Here is a 22,543-nt window from a genome sequence, read left to right as displayed (position 1 = left end):
CATTTACTTTTATACTTTGGCTTTGGAAAGAGGTTAGGTGGTATTTGAAAAATAGCTTCAATTTGAGCTGAAGTGTAAAAGTCATCCAATAACATTTTATTTTTATTCTTGGCTACCGTATCTTTTTAAGGTATGTAAAATTTCACTGATGGTTTTGCTCCTGTTTTTATAGTTGCATGTAGTCTTTATTTTTCCTTTTTTTCTAGTATTACTTTAAGTTGGTTTAGAAAGAGCACCAAGAAACTGACATGGTTGTACACTCACACGGTAGTATTTAAATATATATGAATAGTTTAAACTCTATGAATCTGTTGTATACTAAAACTCGCTACTGACAATACCTTTAAAATTGTAGCACCATATAGTTCTAATCTTGTTTTTGTTATTCATAGTCTGCAGTGCATAAATTCTCTGCTGAAACGCATGTCATAGTTTGACAATCATTGTTTACACGTAATTTTCTCTCTTTTTATTACAATGCTTCCCCAGCAAGGACAAGTTTGGAAGGTTTGCAAAGCTTTTCACCTTCCCTCTGCCCGCTTGCCCGCTTTCAGATCAGTTTCATGTTTCATAACTTTCTCTCTGCAATCCACAACATAGCCATAGAAATCAATGAAGAAACATTAAATTGCAATGTTGTGTTTCCTCACACATGGCAGACAGATATAACGTTTCAAAGGACATACCCTTTTTCAAATGCAAGGAAAAGTTAAGTAGGAATGTTATAATTTTAGTAACTCCCCAAGAAATAGCATCTCATTAGCAAGCAATTAATTAAATGTCACATTCTGAAACAGTGAACAGTATTTAAGATTATATTCTTTATTGCTGATAGTTTGGATAAAAAGTCCTTTCTAATAATATGCCTTACATTTGTATAGTGTTTTACATTTTACTACAGAGAATGCTATACTGCTGATGTGGCCAGATGTAAACATTTCCATTTGTTCTGTGCTTATGAGATTTAGAACAGATGTAAATTCATTGCTTGAAGTGCTGCTGGTATGAAGGAAAACAGTATTGTAATTTAGATGTTCAGAGGAACAGGCAACACACTTAAGCATTACAAAGACAGTTTTAGCAGCTTCCAGTTCTTTTGAGCTAGGGCTCTTGTATTAAAATGTTTAAAGTCAATGAGGAAAAAACATTTTGGAGAAAAACATTTAAACTTAAGTTTTTATTTTACAACACTTAGAAAGAAACATGTCCAGTCCTCTACTGAATATTTAATTTTGTAATATTCTATTATCTTCAGATGAATACAATCCTACCTCAAACCAAGAATTATTTTCTTTCTTTCTTTTTTTTTTTTTAGGTTTGAGCTTTTCCCCTCACTGCTGTTCTGCGCTAACTGCTTTGAAACTTTCCATGCATTTTTTTCAGTAGAAGAACATCTCTGTACTGTCTCCCATTGCATATTTCAGCTGTGACAATCCCTGCACTTTGCCTATTCATTTTATCACCTGCTCACCAAAAACAATAAATATGTCTAATTTCTGATTGCAGATTTGCTGTTATTACTTGGTATTAGAAGAAGGGTGCATTTCACTTTTTTTATTTCTTTTTTTATAGGCATGCGGAGACCCCAAGGCAAAACCATCCTATCTTATTGACAAAAACCTGGAATCTGCTGTGAAATTCATAGTTAGAAAATTCCCTGCTGTAGAAACCCGCAACAACAATGTAAGTAATCTAAATGGCATTTTTGTGTTACTTGATTTTAGCAACTTCTAGGAAAAAGAATGGTTACTACAAAGTTTGTAGTAGCTCTTATTTATCTAATTCTCTATGTTTTGATATACAACTTACATGCATGGATTAATAGCTTTTAAAGAAACAACATTCTTACCTGTGTTACTAGAGAAGATGACTCCTAACTGCATTGCCGTTTTATTATAGAAAACATAAGATGGTAATTTTTTATGTACTATTATCTTCCAAGTTGCAACAGGGAGTAAAGATATAAAGAGGATATATGTAGATATGGAAATATGTTAGTACTTATTAGCACATTTTACACAGACATATAAATGTTTACATGCATACTTAGGGAAATTTTATTCGTACAGTCGTAAATTTTAAAGTTACATAAACACCTTCATAGGACTTTTATTGTTTTTAGTAATTAGCTTTAATTGGTTTTAAAATGTATTTGTTTCTTTAGTATTTTAATAATGGAAAAAAATTTTAAAATTAAATAATAAAACAAGGGAATAGTGTTAGAATCCTTATTATCCACATATTATTTTCTCATGTGAAGTGTGTTTTCTTAGTATTTTGAAGTATAGTCATATTTAGAGTCTTGTGGTGTTTACGTTTGTTTTGGTAGTTCCTTATTATAACTTACGTGAATAACTAATGGAGAAAATTAGAGTTATTTTTCATTTACTAAAGCATTTTCGTTTAAATTTTGTTGACTTGGAATCTTTCTGCCTATCTTCTTTTTTTACTTTGATCTTTTTTTTTCTTTGATATTCTCATGTCGCAATCCTTGCTGTCTCTCTTGCTTTATTTACCACTTTAGTCTAAGAATAAAGATCTAAGGATCTAAGTCATCTCATATCTAATCTCCCTATTTTTGAGAAGCTTCTTTTAAAAAATAGGTTGTCACCTTTTTGTTTCCTCAAATCACATATGTTCACTAATGGTTTATATTTAGCCTGTGAATACTGCTTATACTTAAAAACATTTTAATGTAGAGGGAAAATATCAGTCAGAATTAATGAAAAATAAGTCTGGTGAAGTACTTTTTAAATAATTTTTTTAAAAGTCTATCTTTTTTTGGAAGTGTGGGTTAGTAGAGGTCTTTGTTTTATAGAAGATTATGTTTTGTAATTGGTGTATTAAGGCATTAGTATTAGTTCCTGATTACACATGTGAGATTCAGAAGCACACAGTTCCTAAGAATGCTTTTATATGGAGAACTCTTTTTATTTTTTTAGTTATTGCCATGCATTAACTAACTCATATCTGAGAGATTATGTACTCTAAATGACAGAGATTCTATTATAAAAATGTATCTTATTTAATTTCATATACACTTCTCTTTCTATGGCTCATAAAACCTCTGTGATATGAGCTCTTTAGAGAACCTTTTACTTGAGTTTAATTTATGTGTATGTAAATTTACCTGTGAAAATGAGTGTAATCCCCAAGTATGAGATCTTTTTAGAAAATTATCAAGACCTGATTATATATTCACTGCTTTATAGCAGTAAAGTTTTTTGTTTAAGAGCCAATGGAATGTATGCTGTTGTTATTTTAAGAGTTTTACTTCCCTTCTTTTCAATTTCAGCAGTACAAAATTGACTTTTTTTAATAGCAACTTTATTGAGATATAATTAATATACCATACAATTCACGCATTTAAAGTATATAATTCAGTGTTCTTAGTATATTAACAGTTGTGCAACCAATACCATAATCAATTTTAGAACATTTTCATCACTACAAAAATAAACCCTGTACCCATTAGCAGTCACTCCCCATTTTTTCCCAGACCTCCAGCCCTAAGTAAGCAATAGTCTATTTTCTATTTCCATAGATTGCCTATTCTGGAGATTTCATATAAATGGATCTATGTAATATGTGGTCTTTTGTGACTGGCTTCTTTCACTTAGCGTAATATTTTTAAGGTTCACTCAAGTTGTAGCATGTATCACTACTTCATTTCTTTTTATTGCCAAAAAGATTCCGTTATGGATATACCTAGAGTTCTTGGGTGGCAGAAATGGTTAAGTGCTTGGCTGATAACTGAAAGGTTGGTGGTCTGAATCCACCCAGAGGTACTTTGGAAGAAAGGCCTGGTGATCCATTTTTGAGAGATCACAGCCATTGAAAACTCTGGAGCTCAATTCTACTCTGAAACACATTAGGTTGCCATAAGTTGGAAAACATAACTGTTTTGGGACTTTTTGTTTTTTCTTTATGGATATACCACATTTTATTCATCCATTCATCAGCTGATGGATATTTGGATTGTTTCTATGATTTTGGCATTATGAATAAAGCTGCTATGAAAATTTGCATACAGGTTTTTGTGCGGACATGTATATTCGTTTGTTGTGGGTATATTCCTAGTAGTAGAATTGCTGAGTCATGGTAATTCTATGTTATAAAATTTATTTTACAGTGTTGTTCAGTGTTATGACTGCTGTAGAATTTACTCAGATCGTTTTGTTTCTAAAAGCTGAATTTTGTCGCATAGCCTTTACAACTGTTCTGCGTAATGCTATTCTGTTTTGTTTTTTTTAACTTGCCAACGTACTGTGTACTGGTTATTGGTGAAGACTTGTGATCTCAGTTTTGATCTGGGCCTACTAAAATCTTGGTGAGAGATTCCTAGCCGGCTTGGGATAGGAAACGAGAAGTGAGTTGAATTTTTTATAATTTTTTAACTCCATAACCAACACACCAACAAACCTGTTGTGGTGAAGTCCATTCTGACTCAGCGACCCTATGGGACAGAGTAGAACTGCCCCATAGGGTTTCCTAGGAGTGGCTGGTGGATTCAAAGTACAAATCTTTTGGTTAGCAACTGAGCTCTTAACTACTGTGACACCAGGGCTCCTTTCACCCCATAGACGTACTTAATGGAGGTTTAGGACTGGGCATGACAGTGGCATCTGGTCTTTGGGTCATTGTATAAATACATACCACAGAGTGTGCTTACTTTATTTCAGGGAGAATTACTAGTTACAACTAATTTCCATTTTAATTCATACCTTACAAGCACTGCTTTTTTCCCCATTTCAGAAAAGGCACTCATAAAAGGAAAAGAGATACTGTTTCTGGTGAAAATTCAGCAAAACATTTTTTTGAAGTTTCTAAAATAGATCCTTGTAAAAAGCCTGATCTTATTTTACAACCAAAAAATGTCCCTTTTAAGAAACTGGAATAAAATAAAACCAAGTAAACAGCTTCTTGATTGTTTCTTTAGTAACTGCCTTTAGCCCCTAACTGTTTAATCCCATTCGAGGCCTTTAGCGCTTAGATAACCAATATACAGCAGGATTGGTGCGGAATGTGGGTTTGACAGTATGATATTGGACACTAGTGGGTTCATTTTTACTGTTTTGCACAGGCCCCTTTGTGACCAATTAGAAACTTTTGTACCCCAGTTCCACAGTTAGGGAAACTCTGGGATCAAAGAGAGTTTTTTTCTAGACCATGATGCTGAGCTCAATGTCCCATATGCTTCAAAGCAGACTGATTTAAATAAAATCATACTAGTTTTGTAGTTACAGCAACCATGTATTGAGTGTCTAATATATACCAGGTTATGTGTTTCAATAGAATTTCTCATTTAATTTTTGGTTAAGCAAAGCATTTCTGAGAGATTGTCTGATTTATTTATATCATGATAAAAAAAAAATCTTATCATGATACCATCCATTATTTTGACAGTGCAACATGCTCGCATGGATTTATAATTTGTTTCTCATAGGTTTCTTATGAGCACATAAAGTGAGATCTGTTATTTCGCTAGGTGGAGAAATTAATTAGAAACACTTTTCTTATTTTATTAACAGATAAAAATTGTTTTGCCCAGAAAATTCTAAAAGACTTTTTAAGCAATCTCTGATAAAATACCATACCTGGCAGATGTTAGGTGTGTGTTTAAAACTTCTTACTGAGTTTTTTCCCCCTCAATTTTTTAAGCTTATTTTTTTCCCTTCCAATAGTATACATCTAAAGTCTAGTTTGTATTTTTTAAAACACTAAAATTATCTGGTACTAGTATCTATGGAATTTGCCTATTTATTGTACATTTCAGTATAAAATTTTGGGTTTGATTTCTAAATTAACAGGACAGTGATATAATATTATCTTATATATGATGAGTTAGTTTTTAAACTCCCTAAGAATGAAGAAATTGTTAGTGAGTAGAGTGCCACAAGGATCCTGAACCAGAACTGAGGCCATTGTCAAAATATTTTTAAAATTGTGTTTTTAAACTAAGCGTATGGAGAATATTTTATATTACAGATATTATTTACTTATAAATATTTACTTCAAAGAGCTCAGTTTTATAAGATACTATATATTTTATGTCTAAGTAGCTTACAAGGTCTCTCAAGGAAAGACAAAATGGAAGTGTCATAATCAGCAATAAAGCTGGTTCAGAAGTATAGCATTAAGGTCTGTTTCTAAAAACCATTTTATCCCCAATACCTGGCACATAGGAGGCACTAAAAGTATTTGATGAATGAATGAACCTAAGCAATGTATTTTATCTCTAGCTTTCACTTATTCAAACATTGTCTTACATTTATGTCAGGACTCAAACTTATCAACATGTTCTTCAAGTTGGGTTAATTTTAATTAAAACATAGTTGTACTTTTTAGTTGTTACGTGCTGTCAGGTCGATTCTGACTCATAGCGACCCTATAGGATAGAGTAGAACTGCCCTGTAGGGTTTCCAAGGAGTGGCTGGTAGATTCAAACGGCCGACCTTTTGGTTAGCAACCTGAGCTCTTAAACACTTCGCCACCCGGGCTCCAAATTTTTAGTGTAGCTACATAAATACTTATTGTTAATAATATTATTGATACTAGGCTATGAAAGCACAGGAATCCTAGCTCTTAAAAATATAAATGAGTGTTGGGGGTGGGTGGTGGTATTGGGGATGAGTATAGGGAGGTCCTTGGCGCTTGTACTGTGGTTTGGCCAGTAGCTACAAGTAAAGGGTAAGGAAACTTCCTCCTTTCTATCCAGTCTTTAAAAGAACATTGCTTATCTTGTTTTGGCTTCCATTATGATAGTAGCACAGTGGTTAAGAGATGGACTTCAGAGTCAGTAAACCAGAATTTGAGTTCTGGTATTTCCAATTATTAGCTGAATGGTTTTGGGTAAATCAATTAACATCCAAAGCCTCATTGTTCTCATTCCCCTAATTGTAATCTATCCAAACGAAAACCAAACCCTTCGCTGTCAAGTCAGATCTGACTCATAGTGACCCAGTAGGACAGAGTAACCCAGAAACCCAGTGACAGAGTAGAACTGCCCCATAGGGTTTCCAAGGAGTGCCTGGTGGATTCGAACTGCCAACCTTTTGGTTAGCAGCCTATCCACTCCGCCAGCAGGGCTCCATGCACGTAGCATAGTGTATGATAAAAAAAAAAAAAAATAGTGTGTAATAAATAGTGAGCTCAAAAAAACACAAGCTGTTATTTATATTACCTCTGTTCTTTTTATTGGTCTACTACACTGGCTTTTCTTCTGGTCAAGTCATGGCAGCGGGTTCCCTTTAAATGTGGGGTTTTTTTTGTTTTTTTTTTTTTAGAAGTGGGTATTCTTAAATGAATTTTTTTTTTTGCAGTATACTTTTCCTTTATGACAGCATTTACTTACTTGACTTCAAATAAGTGATACGTTATCTTCTGTCTTCTGTGCTCTCCATCTGAATCAAGCTACCCTTTGAACAGTGTCACAAAGCTAAACAGCACACTTTGTATCCAGCATTGAATATATGATCATCTTCCATTTTGTTTCTCTTCTGTGTTGCCTGCCTTGAGCCGTCGCCATCTATTTTGTTATCTAAACCAAAACCTTCAGGGTCCTCTTTGACTTTCATAAAACATCAAGCTGACCTTTTAGGGCTTATCAATTTTATCACTGTGCCTTTTTAATTAGTCCCCTGCAGGTCTATATCTCTTGTTTGAACAAATTCTATGATATCCAAACACTTTGATTCTCATGTCTCCTAGTCTCTCCTCCAGTTGCCCTCTGCCTCCTCCCCTCCCCCCAGCCTCTACGAGAGGAAGCAGAACAAAACAAAAACTAATTTCTTTCTGGGGTAACTCACATGTCTGTATTCCCTGGACCGTGCACTCATCTTTGAATCCCTATTGACTGGGATGTAGTAGGGCAACAAATAATACTTTGGTTTTAAAAGGAATCATCTTAAGGTAAAATAATGTGATGGAGAGCTGTGACAGTACATTTCATTGTGAGTAAATATGTCTATGTAATAAGACACTAATGAAAACTTAAAGGAATTCTTGGTTTTGGCCAATTAAACTTTGTCTGAATTCATTGAGAACTAACTGAATTTTCAGTACTCTCTTAAAAATATATAGTGCAATATTCAGTTGTTACTGTCTCTTCCATATATAAAATTCTTTAATTCTAGTTTGTAACAAACAGAATAAAACAATGAATCCCTGATTAGAAGATGGAAATAAGTCTGGCAGGGAGTTGCATGAGCGCTAATGACCTACCTAAACTGGCTTAAATTTTATTTTTAATTTTTACAAAAATAATATGAGTAAATGGTAAAAAAAAAAAACCAAGTAGTTCAGAAGAATTTAGGATGAAAAACAAGTATCTCCTATCCTACTCTTTCCCACTCCAGTCATATTCCTCAGAGGGAACTTCTGTTTTAGTAATTCTAAGGGTTACTTGGAGCCTTGGTGGTGTACTGTTTGACAGCTTGGCTGCTGACCAAAAGGTCAGCAGTTCAAATCCACCAGCTGCTCATTGGAAACCCTATAGGGCAGTTCTGCTCTGTCCTGTGAGGTCACTGAGTCAGAATCAACTCGACGGCAATGGGTTTGGTTTTTTGGTAGCGGTTATTTGGATGGTACAGATGGTTAACATGCTCAGCTGCTAACCAAAAGCTTGCAGGTTTGAGTCTACCCAGATACCCCTCGGAAGAAAGGTCTGGCTGTCTACTCTGAAAAATCATCTTTGGAAATCCTGTGGAGCACAGTTCTGCTCTGCCACACGAGTTGGAATTGACTGAACGGCCCCTGTGGGGGATGCCTCCCTAACTGTAAGGAATATGCTCATTCCTTTACATCTTCATTTGCCAACTTTAGACCATGTCTGTGAAACCTTTGCTGCTGCATTAGATGAGTATTTCACTCACACACTTTCTTGCACCTTATTTACCCTCTCCCATCTTCCCAGTGTTTGATGGTTTTTTGTTAATGTTTTTAGATCCTTGACTTTTTTTTTTTACTTTAGATCATATACTTCCTTATTTTTATACTCTCATTCATGGTCATTTATACCTTTATTCTTAGGTTGTCAGAATTATTAATGCTTTCTTTTGGTTCTGTAATTATAAAGTATCTTGAGTTTGAATTTTATGCTGATTCTAAAAATTAAAAACTGGTAAAGACCTGAGTAGTAGGCTTGCATTGCTTTATCCCATTGTCACACTTTGGACTTTCAAGAAGCATCAAAGCAAAATGAAGTCTTTTTTTTCCTAAATTCTATCAATTCCTTGAAATTATGTCACAGTTTAATTTGTTTCATAGCTGTGCCATGACTTTCAGTTATGTGCCTTTATACTGTTCTTAAACTTAGCTTAATAATCATATCACCTTTGTATGAGTTGCCCATTTTTTTCTGGAACCCACTTTCCTGTAACCCTCAACCCCTCTAGCTCTGGTCTGGACAGGTTACATAAGCCTAGTGCATAGATTTCATCCTGGGACATATTTCTCTTTATTGTCCTCAGTGTAAGGGTTCGTGCTTGAGTTATCACACTGAGTTTTATAGAGTTTGAGAACCCCTTGAAATTGTGTATAGAATTTGTATACAAATGTATTTTTCAGTTTTGTCATGTTCTCAAGGGGGCTGTTAGAATTCCAAACACATCTGTTTTACGATACTTTCTTTCTATCCTCTATATGTAACTGCCTCTGCTTTCACAAACATTTTGCGAATCCTGCGCACTATGTATTCTAATCATACTGAACTACAGTCATAACCTCTTTAACTTAAGGATGCTTTCTACTTCCTGGGAATGAGGCTGCCAGTGAGCATTATTCTGCAGTTTCATAGCAGAGTCCCCAAGGAGGTGCATCCCAGGCATCTACAATCATTTTTCATTTTCTTCCAATTTCTTGAAGTTGTTTCTTGTCTTTAGCCATAGCTTTTCCAACTACCTTTCAGTTGTTAGTCATTCATTTGGCAGCAGTGGTGATTATTATGCCACTCATAGTAGCAGAGGGCATTACCAATCCCTAATTACCTGCTGACCTTTAACTTTTTTGTTTCCTTGGCCATTTCTTTGAAGACGGCTTTAACGACTTTTAGCCTGATACGTTTAGAGTGCCTTTCACACTGTTTTCTTCATGGCAGATCCAAAGCTACCTTTAGTCAGATGGAAAGTATTTGCCAGGGTCCAAAATAAAATACAGCAAAAGAAGCTGCAATGGAATAAACAACAGATGTTACAAAACACTTATTACCCTTTATTTTTCTTCCTAGTTCTTGTCTTGGCTGAGAATGTTTTAAATATGGTGTAATAGTCTTTGGCCAAAGGGTATACAGGATACCCTGCTGTGCTACTTGTCACTGGCTACTGTAGGGTAGAACCTAGAGGACAGGGAGAATACATTTACTTTTTTTTAATAGAGTTTTATTTTGGGGGAGTTTGTGTACATTTTCAAGGCACAAATGGCCATGCTTCCTTTTGCCTATGGTCCTTTGTTTATATTGTTTTTGCTATCTGAAACATCTCTCCTTCCCTCCCAAATTGTTTTACTAAGCTAACTTCTACTTGTTTTAGTTCTGTACTTAGATGTGATCATTTCAGAGAAGCTTTTCTTAACCCTTTCAAATTAGGTTAAGTAAGTACTACATGTATGTGCTCCTATAGCACTCTCTACTTATCATTCATTTATTTATTTATTTAATAAATGTATTGAGTGCCTTCTGTGAGCTAGTTAGTATTCTGGGATGGGGGGAATAAGCAAACAAATAGTGAACAAAGTCCCAGCTTTTATACATCTTACTTTCTGCTGAACAGAGAAAGACAATAAGCAAATAAAAATGTAATACCAGATAAAGATGAGTTCTAGGAAGAACAACAAAGCAGGGTAAATGAATAAGAGTGATGGCCGGAGATGCTAATTTACATAAGATGATCAGAGAGGGACTTGCTGAGAAGGCGACATTGGGGCACAGATTCAAAGATATGAGGGAGTGAGGCAACCTGGGGGGAGGATCTTTTGTGCTGAGGGAGCAGCAGCTACAAAGGCTCTGAGGTGGGAGCATTCCTGACATGTTCAGAGAATAGGAAGGCGGACATTATGACTGAAATAGAGTGAGAGGGGGACAGTGGTAGGAGATGAGGTCAGAGTGATTGTATGGATAGGCAGATCATAGTAGAGCTTTCTAGACAGTAAGGACTTTGGCCAATTACCCTGAGCAAGTTAAGATGCTACTGGAGGAAGCAGCAGAGCAGTAAAGTGGTATGTGTATGATCACAAGGACCAGCTGTTACACCTGACCAACCCACTATTAATAGGGCACATAATTAATGATTTCCTAGTACTGATGATAAAATTAGTTTTATCAGCTCACTTTATCTGACCATCCAAGACCAGAAATCTTAAATTTCCAAGATTTTTAGCTGAGGTAGAGTAATATGCTCAGGTGGTAAAATAGACATAATTTTAATTTATATTCTGGAAGTTTATGTTACTCTTTGTTTCAGTTATCTATTATGCATAACAGACAACACCCCAAAACTTATTGGCTTAAAACAGCAACAACTTATTGTTCTTGTGATTCTGTGGCAATTCCACTGCTGGTCTTACCTGGACTCTGTGTCACAGCTTCATTCAGCTGGTGGGTTGGCTGGGAGATGGGCCTTGCTAGGACAGCGGGGGTGCTGAACCTGTCTGTCCACATCATATTTTATACCAAGCTTCACAGCATGGCCCTCAGGGCATTGTTCCAAGAGGGCAGAATCAGAAGCTGCAGGGCCTCTTTAATTAATCCCAGGCCATAAAAGTGATACAGTGTCACTTGTGCTTTCTGTTGGTTAAAGCAAGTCACAAGGCAAGCCCCAATTCTAAGGATGGGAAAATAGACTCCAATTTTTGCTCAGAGGAGCAATAAAGTCATATTGTAAAGAGGCCTGGGCATAACCTTTAAATTATTATTATTTTGCCTTCAGTGCTTTAAAATATAAAACTCTTCTTTGCTTTTTAGAATTAATTTAAACTGATAATTAGCAATGTAACCTGGAAAAAATTACTTCTTGATACATAAAATAAAGGGTTGATTTAGAGGAGTTCTTAGAAGTCTGTGAATTTGATGAGACTATAATTAAGTACAGGTGTTTTCTGAAAAGAAGCCATAGCTTTAGCTTTGCCTGTCCTTAAACTACTTTTATGTCATTGTAAGGCAACTTGAATGTTGAAACATATTGAAGAGGTGCTTTAGCTTGGAAATCTGATCTGGATTGGCATCTGACCTTATGTTCTGTTTCCATATCTCAAAAAGAAGTGGTTATAAGGATTAAATTTAGTAACACACCCTAACACCTAGTAACACCTGTTTAGTAGTCCTGATGGCGCAGTGGTTAAAGCGCTTAGCTGTTAACCAAAAGTGTGGCGGTTGGAACCCACGCAACACTGTGGGAAGAAAGATGTGGCAGTCTGCTTCCGGAAGGATTTATAGCCTTGGAAACCCTATGGGGCAGTACTGCTGTATTCTATATGGTTGCTGTGAGTTGGAATTGACTCGACAGCAGTGGGTTTTTGGGTCAACACTTCTTTACTAGGTTGGTGTTAAGGTAACTTTCCCTAAAATTTATTCGCTACCCTTTGCTCAGAAAAATACATTTCTAAAATAGTTGACTGTCAGTGGAATCATTTTGTATCTGCTAAAAGGAAAGTCCTACAAAGGAATTTGGAATTCCGTGATCCTTTTTTTAAAGTGATTAATCTTTGTGTTAATTTGGATTTCCATGTCATCTGAGGAGATTTGCTTATATTGGATATGGATATGTCATTCTCTTTAGTGTCTTCTTGTTTCCCTCTTTTATGTTTTCCTGTCTTGGAAGGGGAAACCCTGATGGTATAGTGGTTAAGTGCTACCACTGCTAACCAGAAGGTCCACTGTTCACATCCACGAGGCATTCCTTGGAAACTCTATGGGGCAGTTCTACTCTGTCCTATAGGGTCGCTATGAGTTGGAATCAACTCTGTGGCAATGGGTCGTTTTTTGGGGGGGAGGGCGGGGGGAGGGTCCTGGAAGGATGTAATGAATTTTTTTTTTTAACTTTTATTGTGCTTTAAGTGAAAGTTTACAAATAAAGTCAGTTTCTCATACATAAATTTATATACACCTTGCTATATACTCCTAGTTGCCCTCCCCCTGAGACAGCCAGCTCCTCTGTAATGAAATATTTTGCCCAACTTTGGTGATTCGTTCAAGGGATTAAATTACCGCTCTGTATGTGTTAAGATACATAAATTCATTTGAGACATGAGTTGCTACCTGGAACTGCATTCACTCATAATCAGTAGTGCAATTTTAAAATTGAGAACTTCCTAAAAAGAAAATTGAGATCTCTCTTTGTGACTTTTATGTTGATAAACTTGAGGATCATTTATAGTGTACCTACTGTGTGCCAGTATTCTTGAAGCTGGTGATACAACAGGAAATAAGAGAGACTCCTTGCCTTCATCGAATTTAATTTCAAGTTGGGACATTAGACAACTAAGATGATTAAATCATCTGTATCATTTGGAGATAAGTGGTTGGAAGAAATATAAATCGTATAAAGGATTAGCGAGTGATGGAGGTGGGGAGATCATTTTAGATAAGGGTGATCAACAAAGGCCCCTCCAAAGAGAAATGAGGTGAGGGAGTGAGCTATGCTAACAAATGACAAAGAGCATCCCAGATACATGCAAGTGCAAAGCCTTTAAGGTGGCAGTAAGCTTGGTGAATCTGAGGAACACAACAGGAAGAGCAACGTGACAATGACTGAGACCAGAAGAGCATGAAAGGAGATAAGGTCTGAGAGGTAGATGGGGGTCCCATTTAGTTTTTACTCTGAGCCACGGTAAGGACTTTGTGTTTCTAATTGTGATGGGAAACCACTGGAATTTTTAAGAACTGCTTATTTTGAAATGATAATTAGACTTAACAGAAAACGTACTAAAATAGTACAGAGATTTCCCATATACTCTTCATCCAGTGTTAACATCTTGCATAACCATCATTGGAGTCATTTTTGCAAGGTAACGTGGTATCTTAAAATGCCCACTTTCCTGGTGCTATGTGGAGAATAGACTGAAGAGGCAAGAGTGGAGGATACAGGGACCAATTAGGAGGATACCATTATAGTCCAGGTGAGAGCTGATGACTAGGGTGGTAGCTGGGATGGTTACTTAAAATGAATTTACCCAAATACTCTCGGTACTATTATTTAAAAAATTCTGGATTAGAATATACTAAGAAATTGAACAACACTTTGCTTGAAACCTAGTGTCTGCATTTGATTGTCTTTTCAAAGAAACAAAATACTAGCATAATTTAGATTAAGAAACAATGTATTGTGCTTAAGCAGTTTTGATGATGAGAGAAGGTAGTAGTTGAAATAGATAAACTGTAGCTATATTCCTTTGTATTGAAAATAAGTGGGTTAGCTTTGTTAGGTATTGATTTCTTAGAGTAATTTGCCAATATTTTTGCTTTAAAAGAATGAAAACTAGTATACACTAAATGTGAATTTTTTTTTTTAATTTTTATTGTGCTTTAAGGAAAGTTTACGAATCAAGTCAGTCTCATACAAAAATTTATATACAACTTGCTGTATACTCCTAGATGCTCTCCATCTAATGAGACAGCACACCCCTTCCCTCCACTCTCTATTTTCATGTCCATTCGGCCAGCTTCTGACCCCCTCTGCCCTCTCATCTCCTCTCCAGACAGGAGCTGCCCACATAGTCTCATGTGTCTACTTGATCCAAGAAGCTCACTCCTCACCAGTATCATTTTCTATCCCATAGTCCAGTCCAATCCCTGTCTGAAGAGTTGGCTTTCAGAATGGTTCCTGTCTTGGGCCAACAGAAGGTCTGGGGACCATGACCTCTAGGGTCCTTCTAGTCTCAGTCAGACCATTAAGTCTGGTCTTTATACGAGAATTTGAGGTCTGCATCCCACTGCTCAATCAATTTTTTAGATACTTACTTTTGTATGAAAAATGCATCTTAATTAAACAAAGATTAATTGCCCAAATTTTTCAGTGCAAAGATACAATCTTATTTTGTGATCTGCATGGTAATGTTTATTGTGTTTATTTTCATTTTTGCACCTTTAACTTCAGTGTTGATATTACAAATACTTGATGAAAGCATTGTGTAGATATTTCACTAATATAATTAATCTGTGTGTTACATGAATGTATTTTGAAAGTACAGCAAGTCCCCAGGTTACCAACAGTTGACAACTTGTCCTTTAATGTTATGTAAATTTGCTCTCACTTTGAAAGATTGAACCAAGAAATTCTTTATCACAATCTCCTTCACTCCCTGCATGTGCAGCTTGTAAATCATTGAAAAGACTTTGACCTTTTGTTGTACTAAAACCAAAAACCAAAACCAAACCCAGTGCCGCCGAGTTGATTCCGACTCATAGGGACCCTGTAGGACAGAGTAGAACTGCCCCATAGAGTTTCCAAGGAGCGCCTGGCGGATTCGAACTGCCGACCCTTTGGTTGGCAGCCATAGCACTTAACCACTACGCCACCAGGGTTTCCCTCTGTCGAGTCAATTCCAACTCATAGCGACCCTATAGGACAGAGTAGAACTGCCCCATAGAGTTTCCAAGGAGCGCCTGGTAGATTTGAACTGCCTACCTTTTTTGGTTAGCAGCTGTAGCACTTAACCACTACACCACCAGGGTTTCCTTGCTTAACCTACACATTCTTAAAAAGACTCATTTAGGAACGGATCTGTAACCTAGGAACTGCTTGTATTAGTGAATAGAATCAATTTTTCTCAAAACAGTACTTTTCTAATGTTTTGCTGTGTAACATCAAACAATTTATTATTGATCTGTGTTGTTATTAAACCATTTCCTGCATTTTATCTGAAACATTTTATGTAAAACAAAGACGTGAGGAACTAGGAGAACCATGTTCTGGATGTTGAACCTGAAGTTAATACTTTCTGATTGCTTTGGAATGTTTTATGTGCCTCCTTTATTACTCACCTAACATTTAATGAGCAGCTTCTGGGTGTCAGACGCTGGTAGATATTCTTATGTACATCATTTTGGGTAACTATCCACATCAGCTTTCATTTTGATGAGAGTATTAGACTCTGAGATGTGAAGGCCCTTAACCATGGTTGCACAACAAGAGGTAGGTTTTCTAGCATCGCCTACCAAAACGTGTTGTCTGACACATTTAAAGGTCTTTTAGGTTTTTTAGGTTTATCATTATAATCACTCATTTGATAGATGTTTAAATAGATACTTCTTTATGTGCAGAGCTGTATCATATGGGCTGTGGAGATTGAAAAATCGAGTCTAGTACACTGCCTTACAGTGTTGGAGACACCTGTGATACGAGGTAGAAAGTGATAGGTGCTGTTAAGAAAGGCATGCAAATTATGCCCATTTGGAGGAGGGATATGTGCATTTAAGGAAAAAGCATCAGTCAGGGATGCTTTCTTGAAAATGGGGTTAACATTTAAACAGAATGATTTATGAACAGTGGGATTTGGATATGGGAAGTTTCTTTTAAGCTCTGAGAACATTAGGTTCTTAATATTTAACATGAGGGTTTGTACTAAAAGATCATTAAGGCCTAGAAAAGTATGGCGACCAGGTGCCATTTACGTCCATAGTACGACACTGAAGCTGAAAGGGGCACTATTAATTAATAATTACCCTAGGATGGCTGGCATAAATTGGGACTATCCTGAGCAAACCAGGACATAGGTCACCTTTTTAAAGCTGATTATCCCACATCCCCATACACATGATGATTTTATTTGCTTCAGATTTTACTGTATGTCCGGCTGGTTGACCTATTTACCTCATGTTCTTGAAGAAGTTGGCAAACAAGGAGAGTAGTAGGTTCACTGGGGAAGACTGACCCAGTCAGATCCTAGATCCTTTTTTTTAAACTTACTAGCAACTCTGTTATCCTGCTTTTGATCCTATTGTTGAGTGTACTGTCAAAGTGTTGTATTTGAAAACTTGCGTTTAAAGTACAACTGAAAAGTAGGAAAAGGACTGAAACATCAGTCATAAACTTAGTTTAATGTTGAACAAGGCACAGATAGTGTAATCTGAGGAAATAGGATCATCTCTTAAATAAATACTTAATGTTTTGGGGAGGGGTAATGATTAAAAATATGTATATTCTTGTTAGTTGCCATTTAGTGGGTTCCAACTCGCGATAACCCCATGTATTACAGAGTAGAACTGCTCCAGAGAGTTTTCTTGGCTGTTATCTTAATGAAAGCAAGTTGCTAGACCTTTTCTTCCATGGCACAGCTGTGTGGGTTTGAAGCACCAACCTTTAGGTTAGCAGTGAAACACAAACCATTTGTACCACCTAGGGACGTAAAAGTGTGTATAAAACATAGAATTGTTTTGAAACAGATATATTGTCTAAAATAGAGTATTTCTTTTATAGATGAAGCTGGAAACAATCACACATCACTACAAGTATACACCTTAATTTGTGTGGCTTTTAGGGAGAGTAGCAATAAGATTTCATTTACAAATGTTTTCCAGACCTCTTTAAATGTCTTCAGGGACTGCAGTATTTAGGGTGGTTTACCCTGTAGTATTTGGTCTACCAGACTGCTGTGCTTGCTGTTCTTAATTGGCTTTTTATAGCTGTTTTGAATCGTCCCCTGATGTTAGACTCACTGTTGTTACTTTTCTGCTTATCATGATTGTTCAGTATGATTGTATTTAGACACCTCCTTATCCTAACCTTCCTGTGTTAATTAAGTATAGGAACTAGATGAGGGCCAAAATTGTGTGGGCTTTGATAGCAAGTTTGATACTTTGAAACCAATTCCTATGTTTTCTAGTTCTTGTGTTCTAAAATAAGTGCTTTTCAGATGACTGATGTTCATTTGAATCACCTTGTTGAAAGTAAATTCTGATTCATTATGTCTAGGGTGGTCCTGAGATTGTGCTTTTCCTAGGTGATGTGGAAGCTGCTGTTCTGCAGACTATACTCAAGAGCATAAAGGTTCTATCTAGATGGCTTATTGGGAGTCTGGTAGTCTTGTGATACAGGGTATTACTATATTAATAAGGGTGGATTCTTTAAGAAATTATATTAACAGTTGATTTAAAAAGAAAAATTAGGGCTTTTATATATTTCATAATGTAGTTGGTTTAAATAATATTTGTCTTTTGTATTCATATTTCTCTCTTTCCTTTGTTTACCAGTGTCTTAACTCTAGTTTTTGCTTCTTTCTCATTTTTTTTTTTTTTTGGTTTTCACTTTCGTTTAATAGATTATTGTGTTTTGTGGATTGGTCAGGGAACCGTTACTGTATTTTATGTTTGTATCTACATTTTATTTTGCATGCGTAACGTGGCTTTGCCTGGATGTTCTTTTTGGTAAGTTCCAAATTTATAAAGCATATTGTTTTTTGTAGTGTAAGTTGTAATGTTTTTCACCTTCTTTTCTCATATTTCTAGTAATGTGATCATGCTCATGTCTTGTTTTTTTTTTAATGAGTTCATTTGATAATTGTTTTTTTCCTAACATTTTCTAGTTTTCCTTAATAGTAGTGCAATTTGGTACTAATCTGCTTTGATTCGTTTTATAGCCTCACACTGTCAGTTGCTGATCACTGTTAGCAGTTGCTGTGTCTCTCAGTATTTTGGTTTTTGATTCGTTTTATAGCCTCACACTGTCAGTTGCTGATCACAATAAGCAGTTGCTGTCTCGAGTATTTTGGTTTTTTTAAAAAAGAGCCTGAATCATCCAGAAATATTCTTAAAGCTTGTGCTTCCATATAGCAATCATAAAAGAAGATCGTTTGTAGTAAATTAAATGTTTTGTGTTCAATGAACAATACATAATAATTTTGTTTTTACAGCAACAGCTTGCTCAACTACAGAAAGAAAAGTCAGAAATTCTGAAAAATCTGGCATTATATTACTTCACATTTGTAGATGTTATGGAATTTAAGGTATGTATTTTAACATACAAAATGTAACCCTTCACAGGTAGATTTAGTATTTGTTAATTGTATAAATTGCTTAGTCATTTGTTGAAAATAAAATTGGAATTCTTGCAGAAAATAAAATTTTTTTTTATTGTGCTTTAAGGGAAAATTTACAAATCAAGTCAGTCTCTCATATAAAAACTTATACATACCTTGCTGTGTACTGCTAGCTGCTCTCCCCCTAAAGTGACAGCACACGCCTCCTCTCCACCATATATTCCCCGTGTCCATTCCACCAGCTCCTGTCCCCCTCTGCCTTCTCATCTCACCTCCAGACAGGAGCTGTCCACATAGTCTCATGTGTCTACTTGAGCCAAGAAGCTCACTCCTCATCAGTGTCATAGAAAATAAATTTAATATATATTTTATTTAAGTGCTTTTCTGAATTTAACATTATTTATATAAGTAAAAGATTAAAATGAGGTTTTGTTTTCAGGACCATGTTTGTGAATTGCTGAATACGATTGATGTTTGCCAAGTATTCTTTGATATCGTAAGTATCATTGTTGGAAAAAATCCCAATTCTCCTGTTTCCAGTAGAACTAAGGTGACTGAATGCTTTTCTTTTAGAGAAAGTTTATAGTACAAGTATATAAAGTTTTAGCATTGTTAATCTGGCTTGTTTTGTTGCTTTTTTTTTTTTTTTTTAATGTAAGGAGTTATATATTTTCTCTTGTTTCTTAGAATGTCACTGATTTTAAGTCTTGTACATACTGCAAAGTAATTGTTAATTTCAGTATGCCCAATTTTAAAAATTAAGTGGGTAGTATTTTTCTCTGTAAAAGGTGTACTTGATAGAATATTTCCTAGGAAGAAATTTCTTAATGTAGGAAGTCAAAGTGAAAAGCATTTCCATCGATTTAAGGTGACAAATGCTTAAATCCATTGATATAATGGTGAACTATTTTTTTTAAATGGTCCTTTTTCTTACCTGATGGGATTGGCACAAGTATTTCTTATTCTGTTTTGGTTGTCCTTTTAAACTAACTAGTTTGAATGAGGTAATCACAAGTTCTTTTTCATCTGTAAAATATGTCACAAACACAAAACTTAGAATTTTAGAAATGGAGATAAAATAACTATAGAAAATTTTTAGCTTTCATTAGCTGCCATGGATATTTTGTATGTGTTTAAAAGTTTGCGCAATAAGCAAGGAGTTAAACTTAATTTTTTGTCCCCTAGACTGTAAACTTTGATTTAACTAAGAACTACTTAGATCTGATCATAACCTATACAACACTAATGATACTGCTATCTCGAATTGAAGAAAGGAAGGCAATCATTGGATTATACAACTATGCTCATGAAATGACCCATGGAGCAAGGTAGGGACCTGCGTTATAAAAATCTTTCTAAAATTCTCAATTTGATGGCTTATAACTCAGTGAAATTTGATATGTCTATTTTAAGTGACAGAGAATACCCACGCCTTGGCCAAATGATTGTAGATTATGAAAACCCTTTAAAGAAGATGATGGAAGAATTTGTACCCCATAGCAAGGTGGGTACAGGTGTTTAGATGTACATTAATTGGCATATGCGACCACCCTCTGTCAGGTGGTTGTCCTGTGGTAGCTTGTGTGTTGCTATGATGCTGGAAGCTGTGCTAAGAGTTAGATTTTTTTAAAGTAATACAGTATTTTGTATGAATCTATGCTTTTTCTTGACATACGGTTAACACCAAGAACTTTCCTTCAATTTTAATACAATGAAAATTCTCGAGATACTCTTCCAACTTAATTTCTTTGTATATCTGTATTATATCCACACATTTGTAGAGTTTTTATGTTTTATAGTTGGTTGGATCATTGGTTGGAAAGGGGCTAGTAGGTGGGATCAATTTTGAAGTAAAAAATCTAAAGCATAGATAGAAGTATCAGAAAGTATCAGGATGTACTCAGCATAGCATAGTCATCTCCTGTCTTTCTGATTTTGGTAATGCTATTTCCCCACCTAGAATTGTCTTCCCCACTTCTATCCTATTTCCTTTCTTGATCCATGTCTGATCTTTCCTAGTAAAGTATGGCCTTGTTTTTATTTAGTCATTTCAAATTTGATTCATTCCCCTCTTAGGGAATGAAAATTTTCTTAAAGGCCGTTGGCTCTCCTTTTTAAGCTCTCCACAGTTATTAGCACAATGAGAAGAATTGTTCATTTGAATTAGACCAGTTAGTTATTTCCTAATCTTGATTTTGCTGATGTTCCGTGATATTTCAGAGTATTGATAGAAAGGCTATCATGTGTTTACTAAAATTTGTTAAAACTCAATTTAATATAGTTTTAAAAACATATTTTTAGTCAGAATCACTTGGTAGAGCTTAATAAAAGTATAGATCCATGGGTTCCACCCTCAGAGGTTCCGATTCATGAAGTTTCAGGTGGAGCCCTGGATTCTGTATTTTAAATGTGCTCCCTGGCAATTTATGTGCAGCTAGATTAAAGAATTGCTTCTGCACTAAGTTTTTAGGAAGCAGGAATGAATAGCAAAAGACAGTTACGAAGTTAGGCAAGAAACAGATGGGATGGAACATTAAATACTTTGATGGTAAAGGTGTAATGAAAAGAACAATTGGCAAATAGAAGTTAAGTAATTTATTAAGTTAGAATATAATGGATTATTTTTATAAGGCATTCTGTGGAGAAATACGAAACATGTTGAGATCTATGAACACAGCCCTAAATAACCCTAGAGCCTTTTCCTTTCAATGAGAACTATCAGAGTAGAAATTTATGTTACACAAAAGGATGACACTAGGTCCCCTATCCCTTTTTAAATAAAGGTCCCAAGATTGCCAGACATTTTAATGTTTATAAGAGTAGTGTGATTTCCTAAGCTGATCTCTTGCTCAGGAATGTGGAATTCATGTAGATTTTATGAAATGGGGGGGGGGTAAAAATCTAGAGGAGGAGCAGCTGGTACCCCACTCAGATGTTATGGAGCACAGTTGTAATTAGTCTCTGTTGTCTTGTGATGGTACGGTGGAAACTCACAGCACTTGTTATTGTTGGCTGCTGTGAAGTCGGCTCCTGACTCATGGCGATCCCATACACAGTGAGATGAAATGCCCAATCCTTCTTTATTTTCATGATCAGTTGTGGATCAGACTTTTGTGATCTATCTGGCTTTCATTGACTGATTCTCAGTAGATCACCAGGCCTTTCTTCCTGGTCTGTCTTAGTCTGAAAGCACTGCTAAAACATACAGGGCTCCACTGACAGATGGGACAGGTGGTGGCTACTCACAACTATAGATGAAATTTAAGTAGAAAAGAAAAAAATATATTTTTCAGCTTTTCTTTTCCTATTTTAATTAGTCTCTTTCAGATGCACTAATTTCTCTTCAGATGGTATATCCTCGAAGGAATCTTTCAGCTGACCAGTGGAGAAATGCCCAGTTACTGAGTCTCATCAGTGCACCCAGTACAATGCTTAATCCTGCACAATCAGACACGGTATGGTTATGTTTTGCCTTTTTTGAGTGGAAATACTAAAGTTGATTTATTGTTTTAAAATACTAGTAAAGCAGCGCCATTAAAATTTTTTCTGTAACTTACCAGTGAATTTTTTTGTAAAA

The 22,543-nt window shown here is 35.6% G+C and overlaps 1 protein-coding gene across 1 annotated transcript in view; it reads left to right on the top strand.

Moving 5' to 3' along the window:
- The window catches only part of NCKAP1 (NCK associated protein 1), a 110,287-nt gene that overhangs the window by 16,135 nt on the left and 71,609 nt on the right, over positions 1–22,543 (top strand). Inside the window, exons 2-7 of the mRNA XM_049887600.1 lie at positions 1,573–1,683; positions 18,841–18,933; positions 19,406–19,462; positions 20,152–20,294; positions 20,380–20,470; positions 22,284–22,421. Of these exons, the coding sequence (XP_049743557.1) occupies positions 1,573–1,683; positions 18,841–18,933; positions 19,406–19,462; positions 20,152–20,294; positions 20,380–20,470; positions 22,284–22,421 (633 nt within the window). The remainder of the gene's footprint in view (positions 1–1,572; positions 1,684–18,840; positions 18,934–19,405; positions 19,463–20,151; positions 20,295–20,379; positions 20,471–22,283; positions 22,422–22,543) is intronic.

The sequence above is a fragment of the Elephas maximus genome, chromosome 6 (genome assembly GCF_024166365.1).
Source record: "Elephas maximus indicus isolate mEleMax1 chromosome 6, mEleMax1 primary haplotype, whole genome shotgun sequence".
Classification (NCBI taxonomy): domain Eukaryota; kingdom Metazoa; phylum Chordata; class Mammalia; order Proboscidea; family Elephantidae; genus Elephas; species Elephas maximus.
The sequence above is the reverse complement of the archived record's forward strand: the minus strand, read 5'-3'. Positions and strand labels throughout refer to the sequence as shown.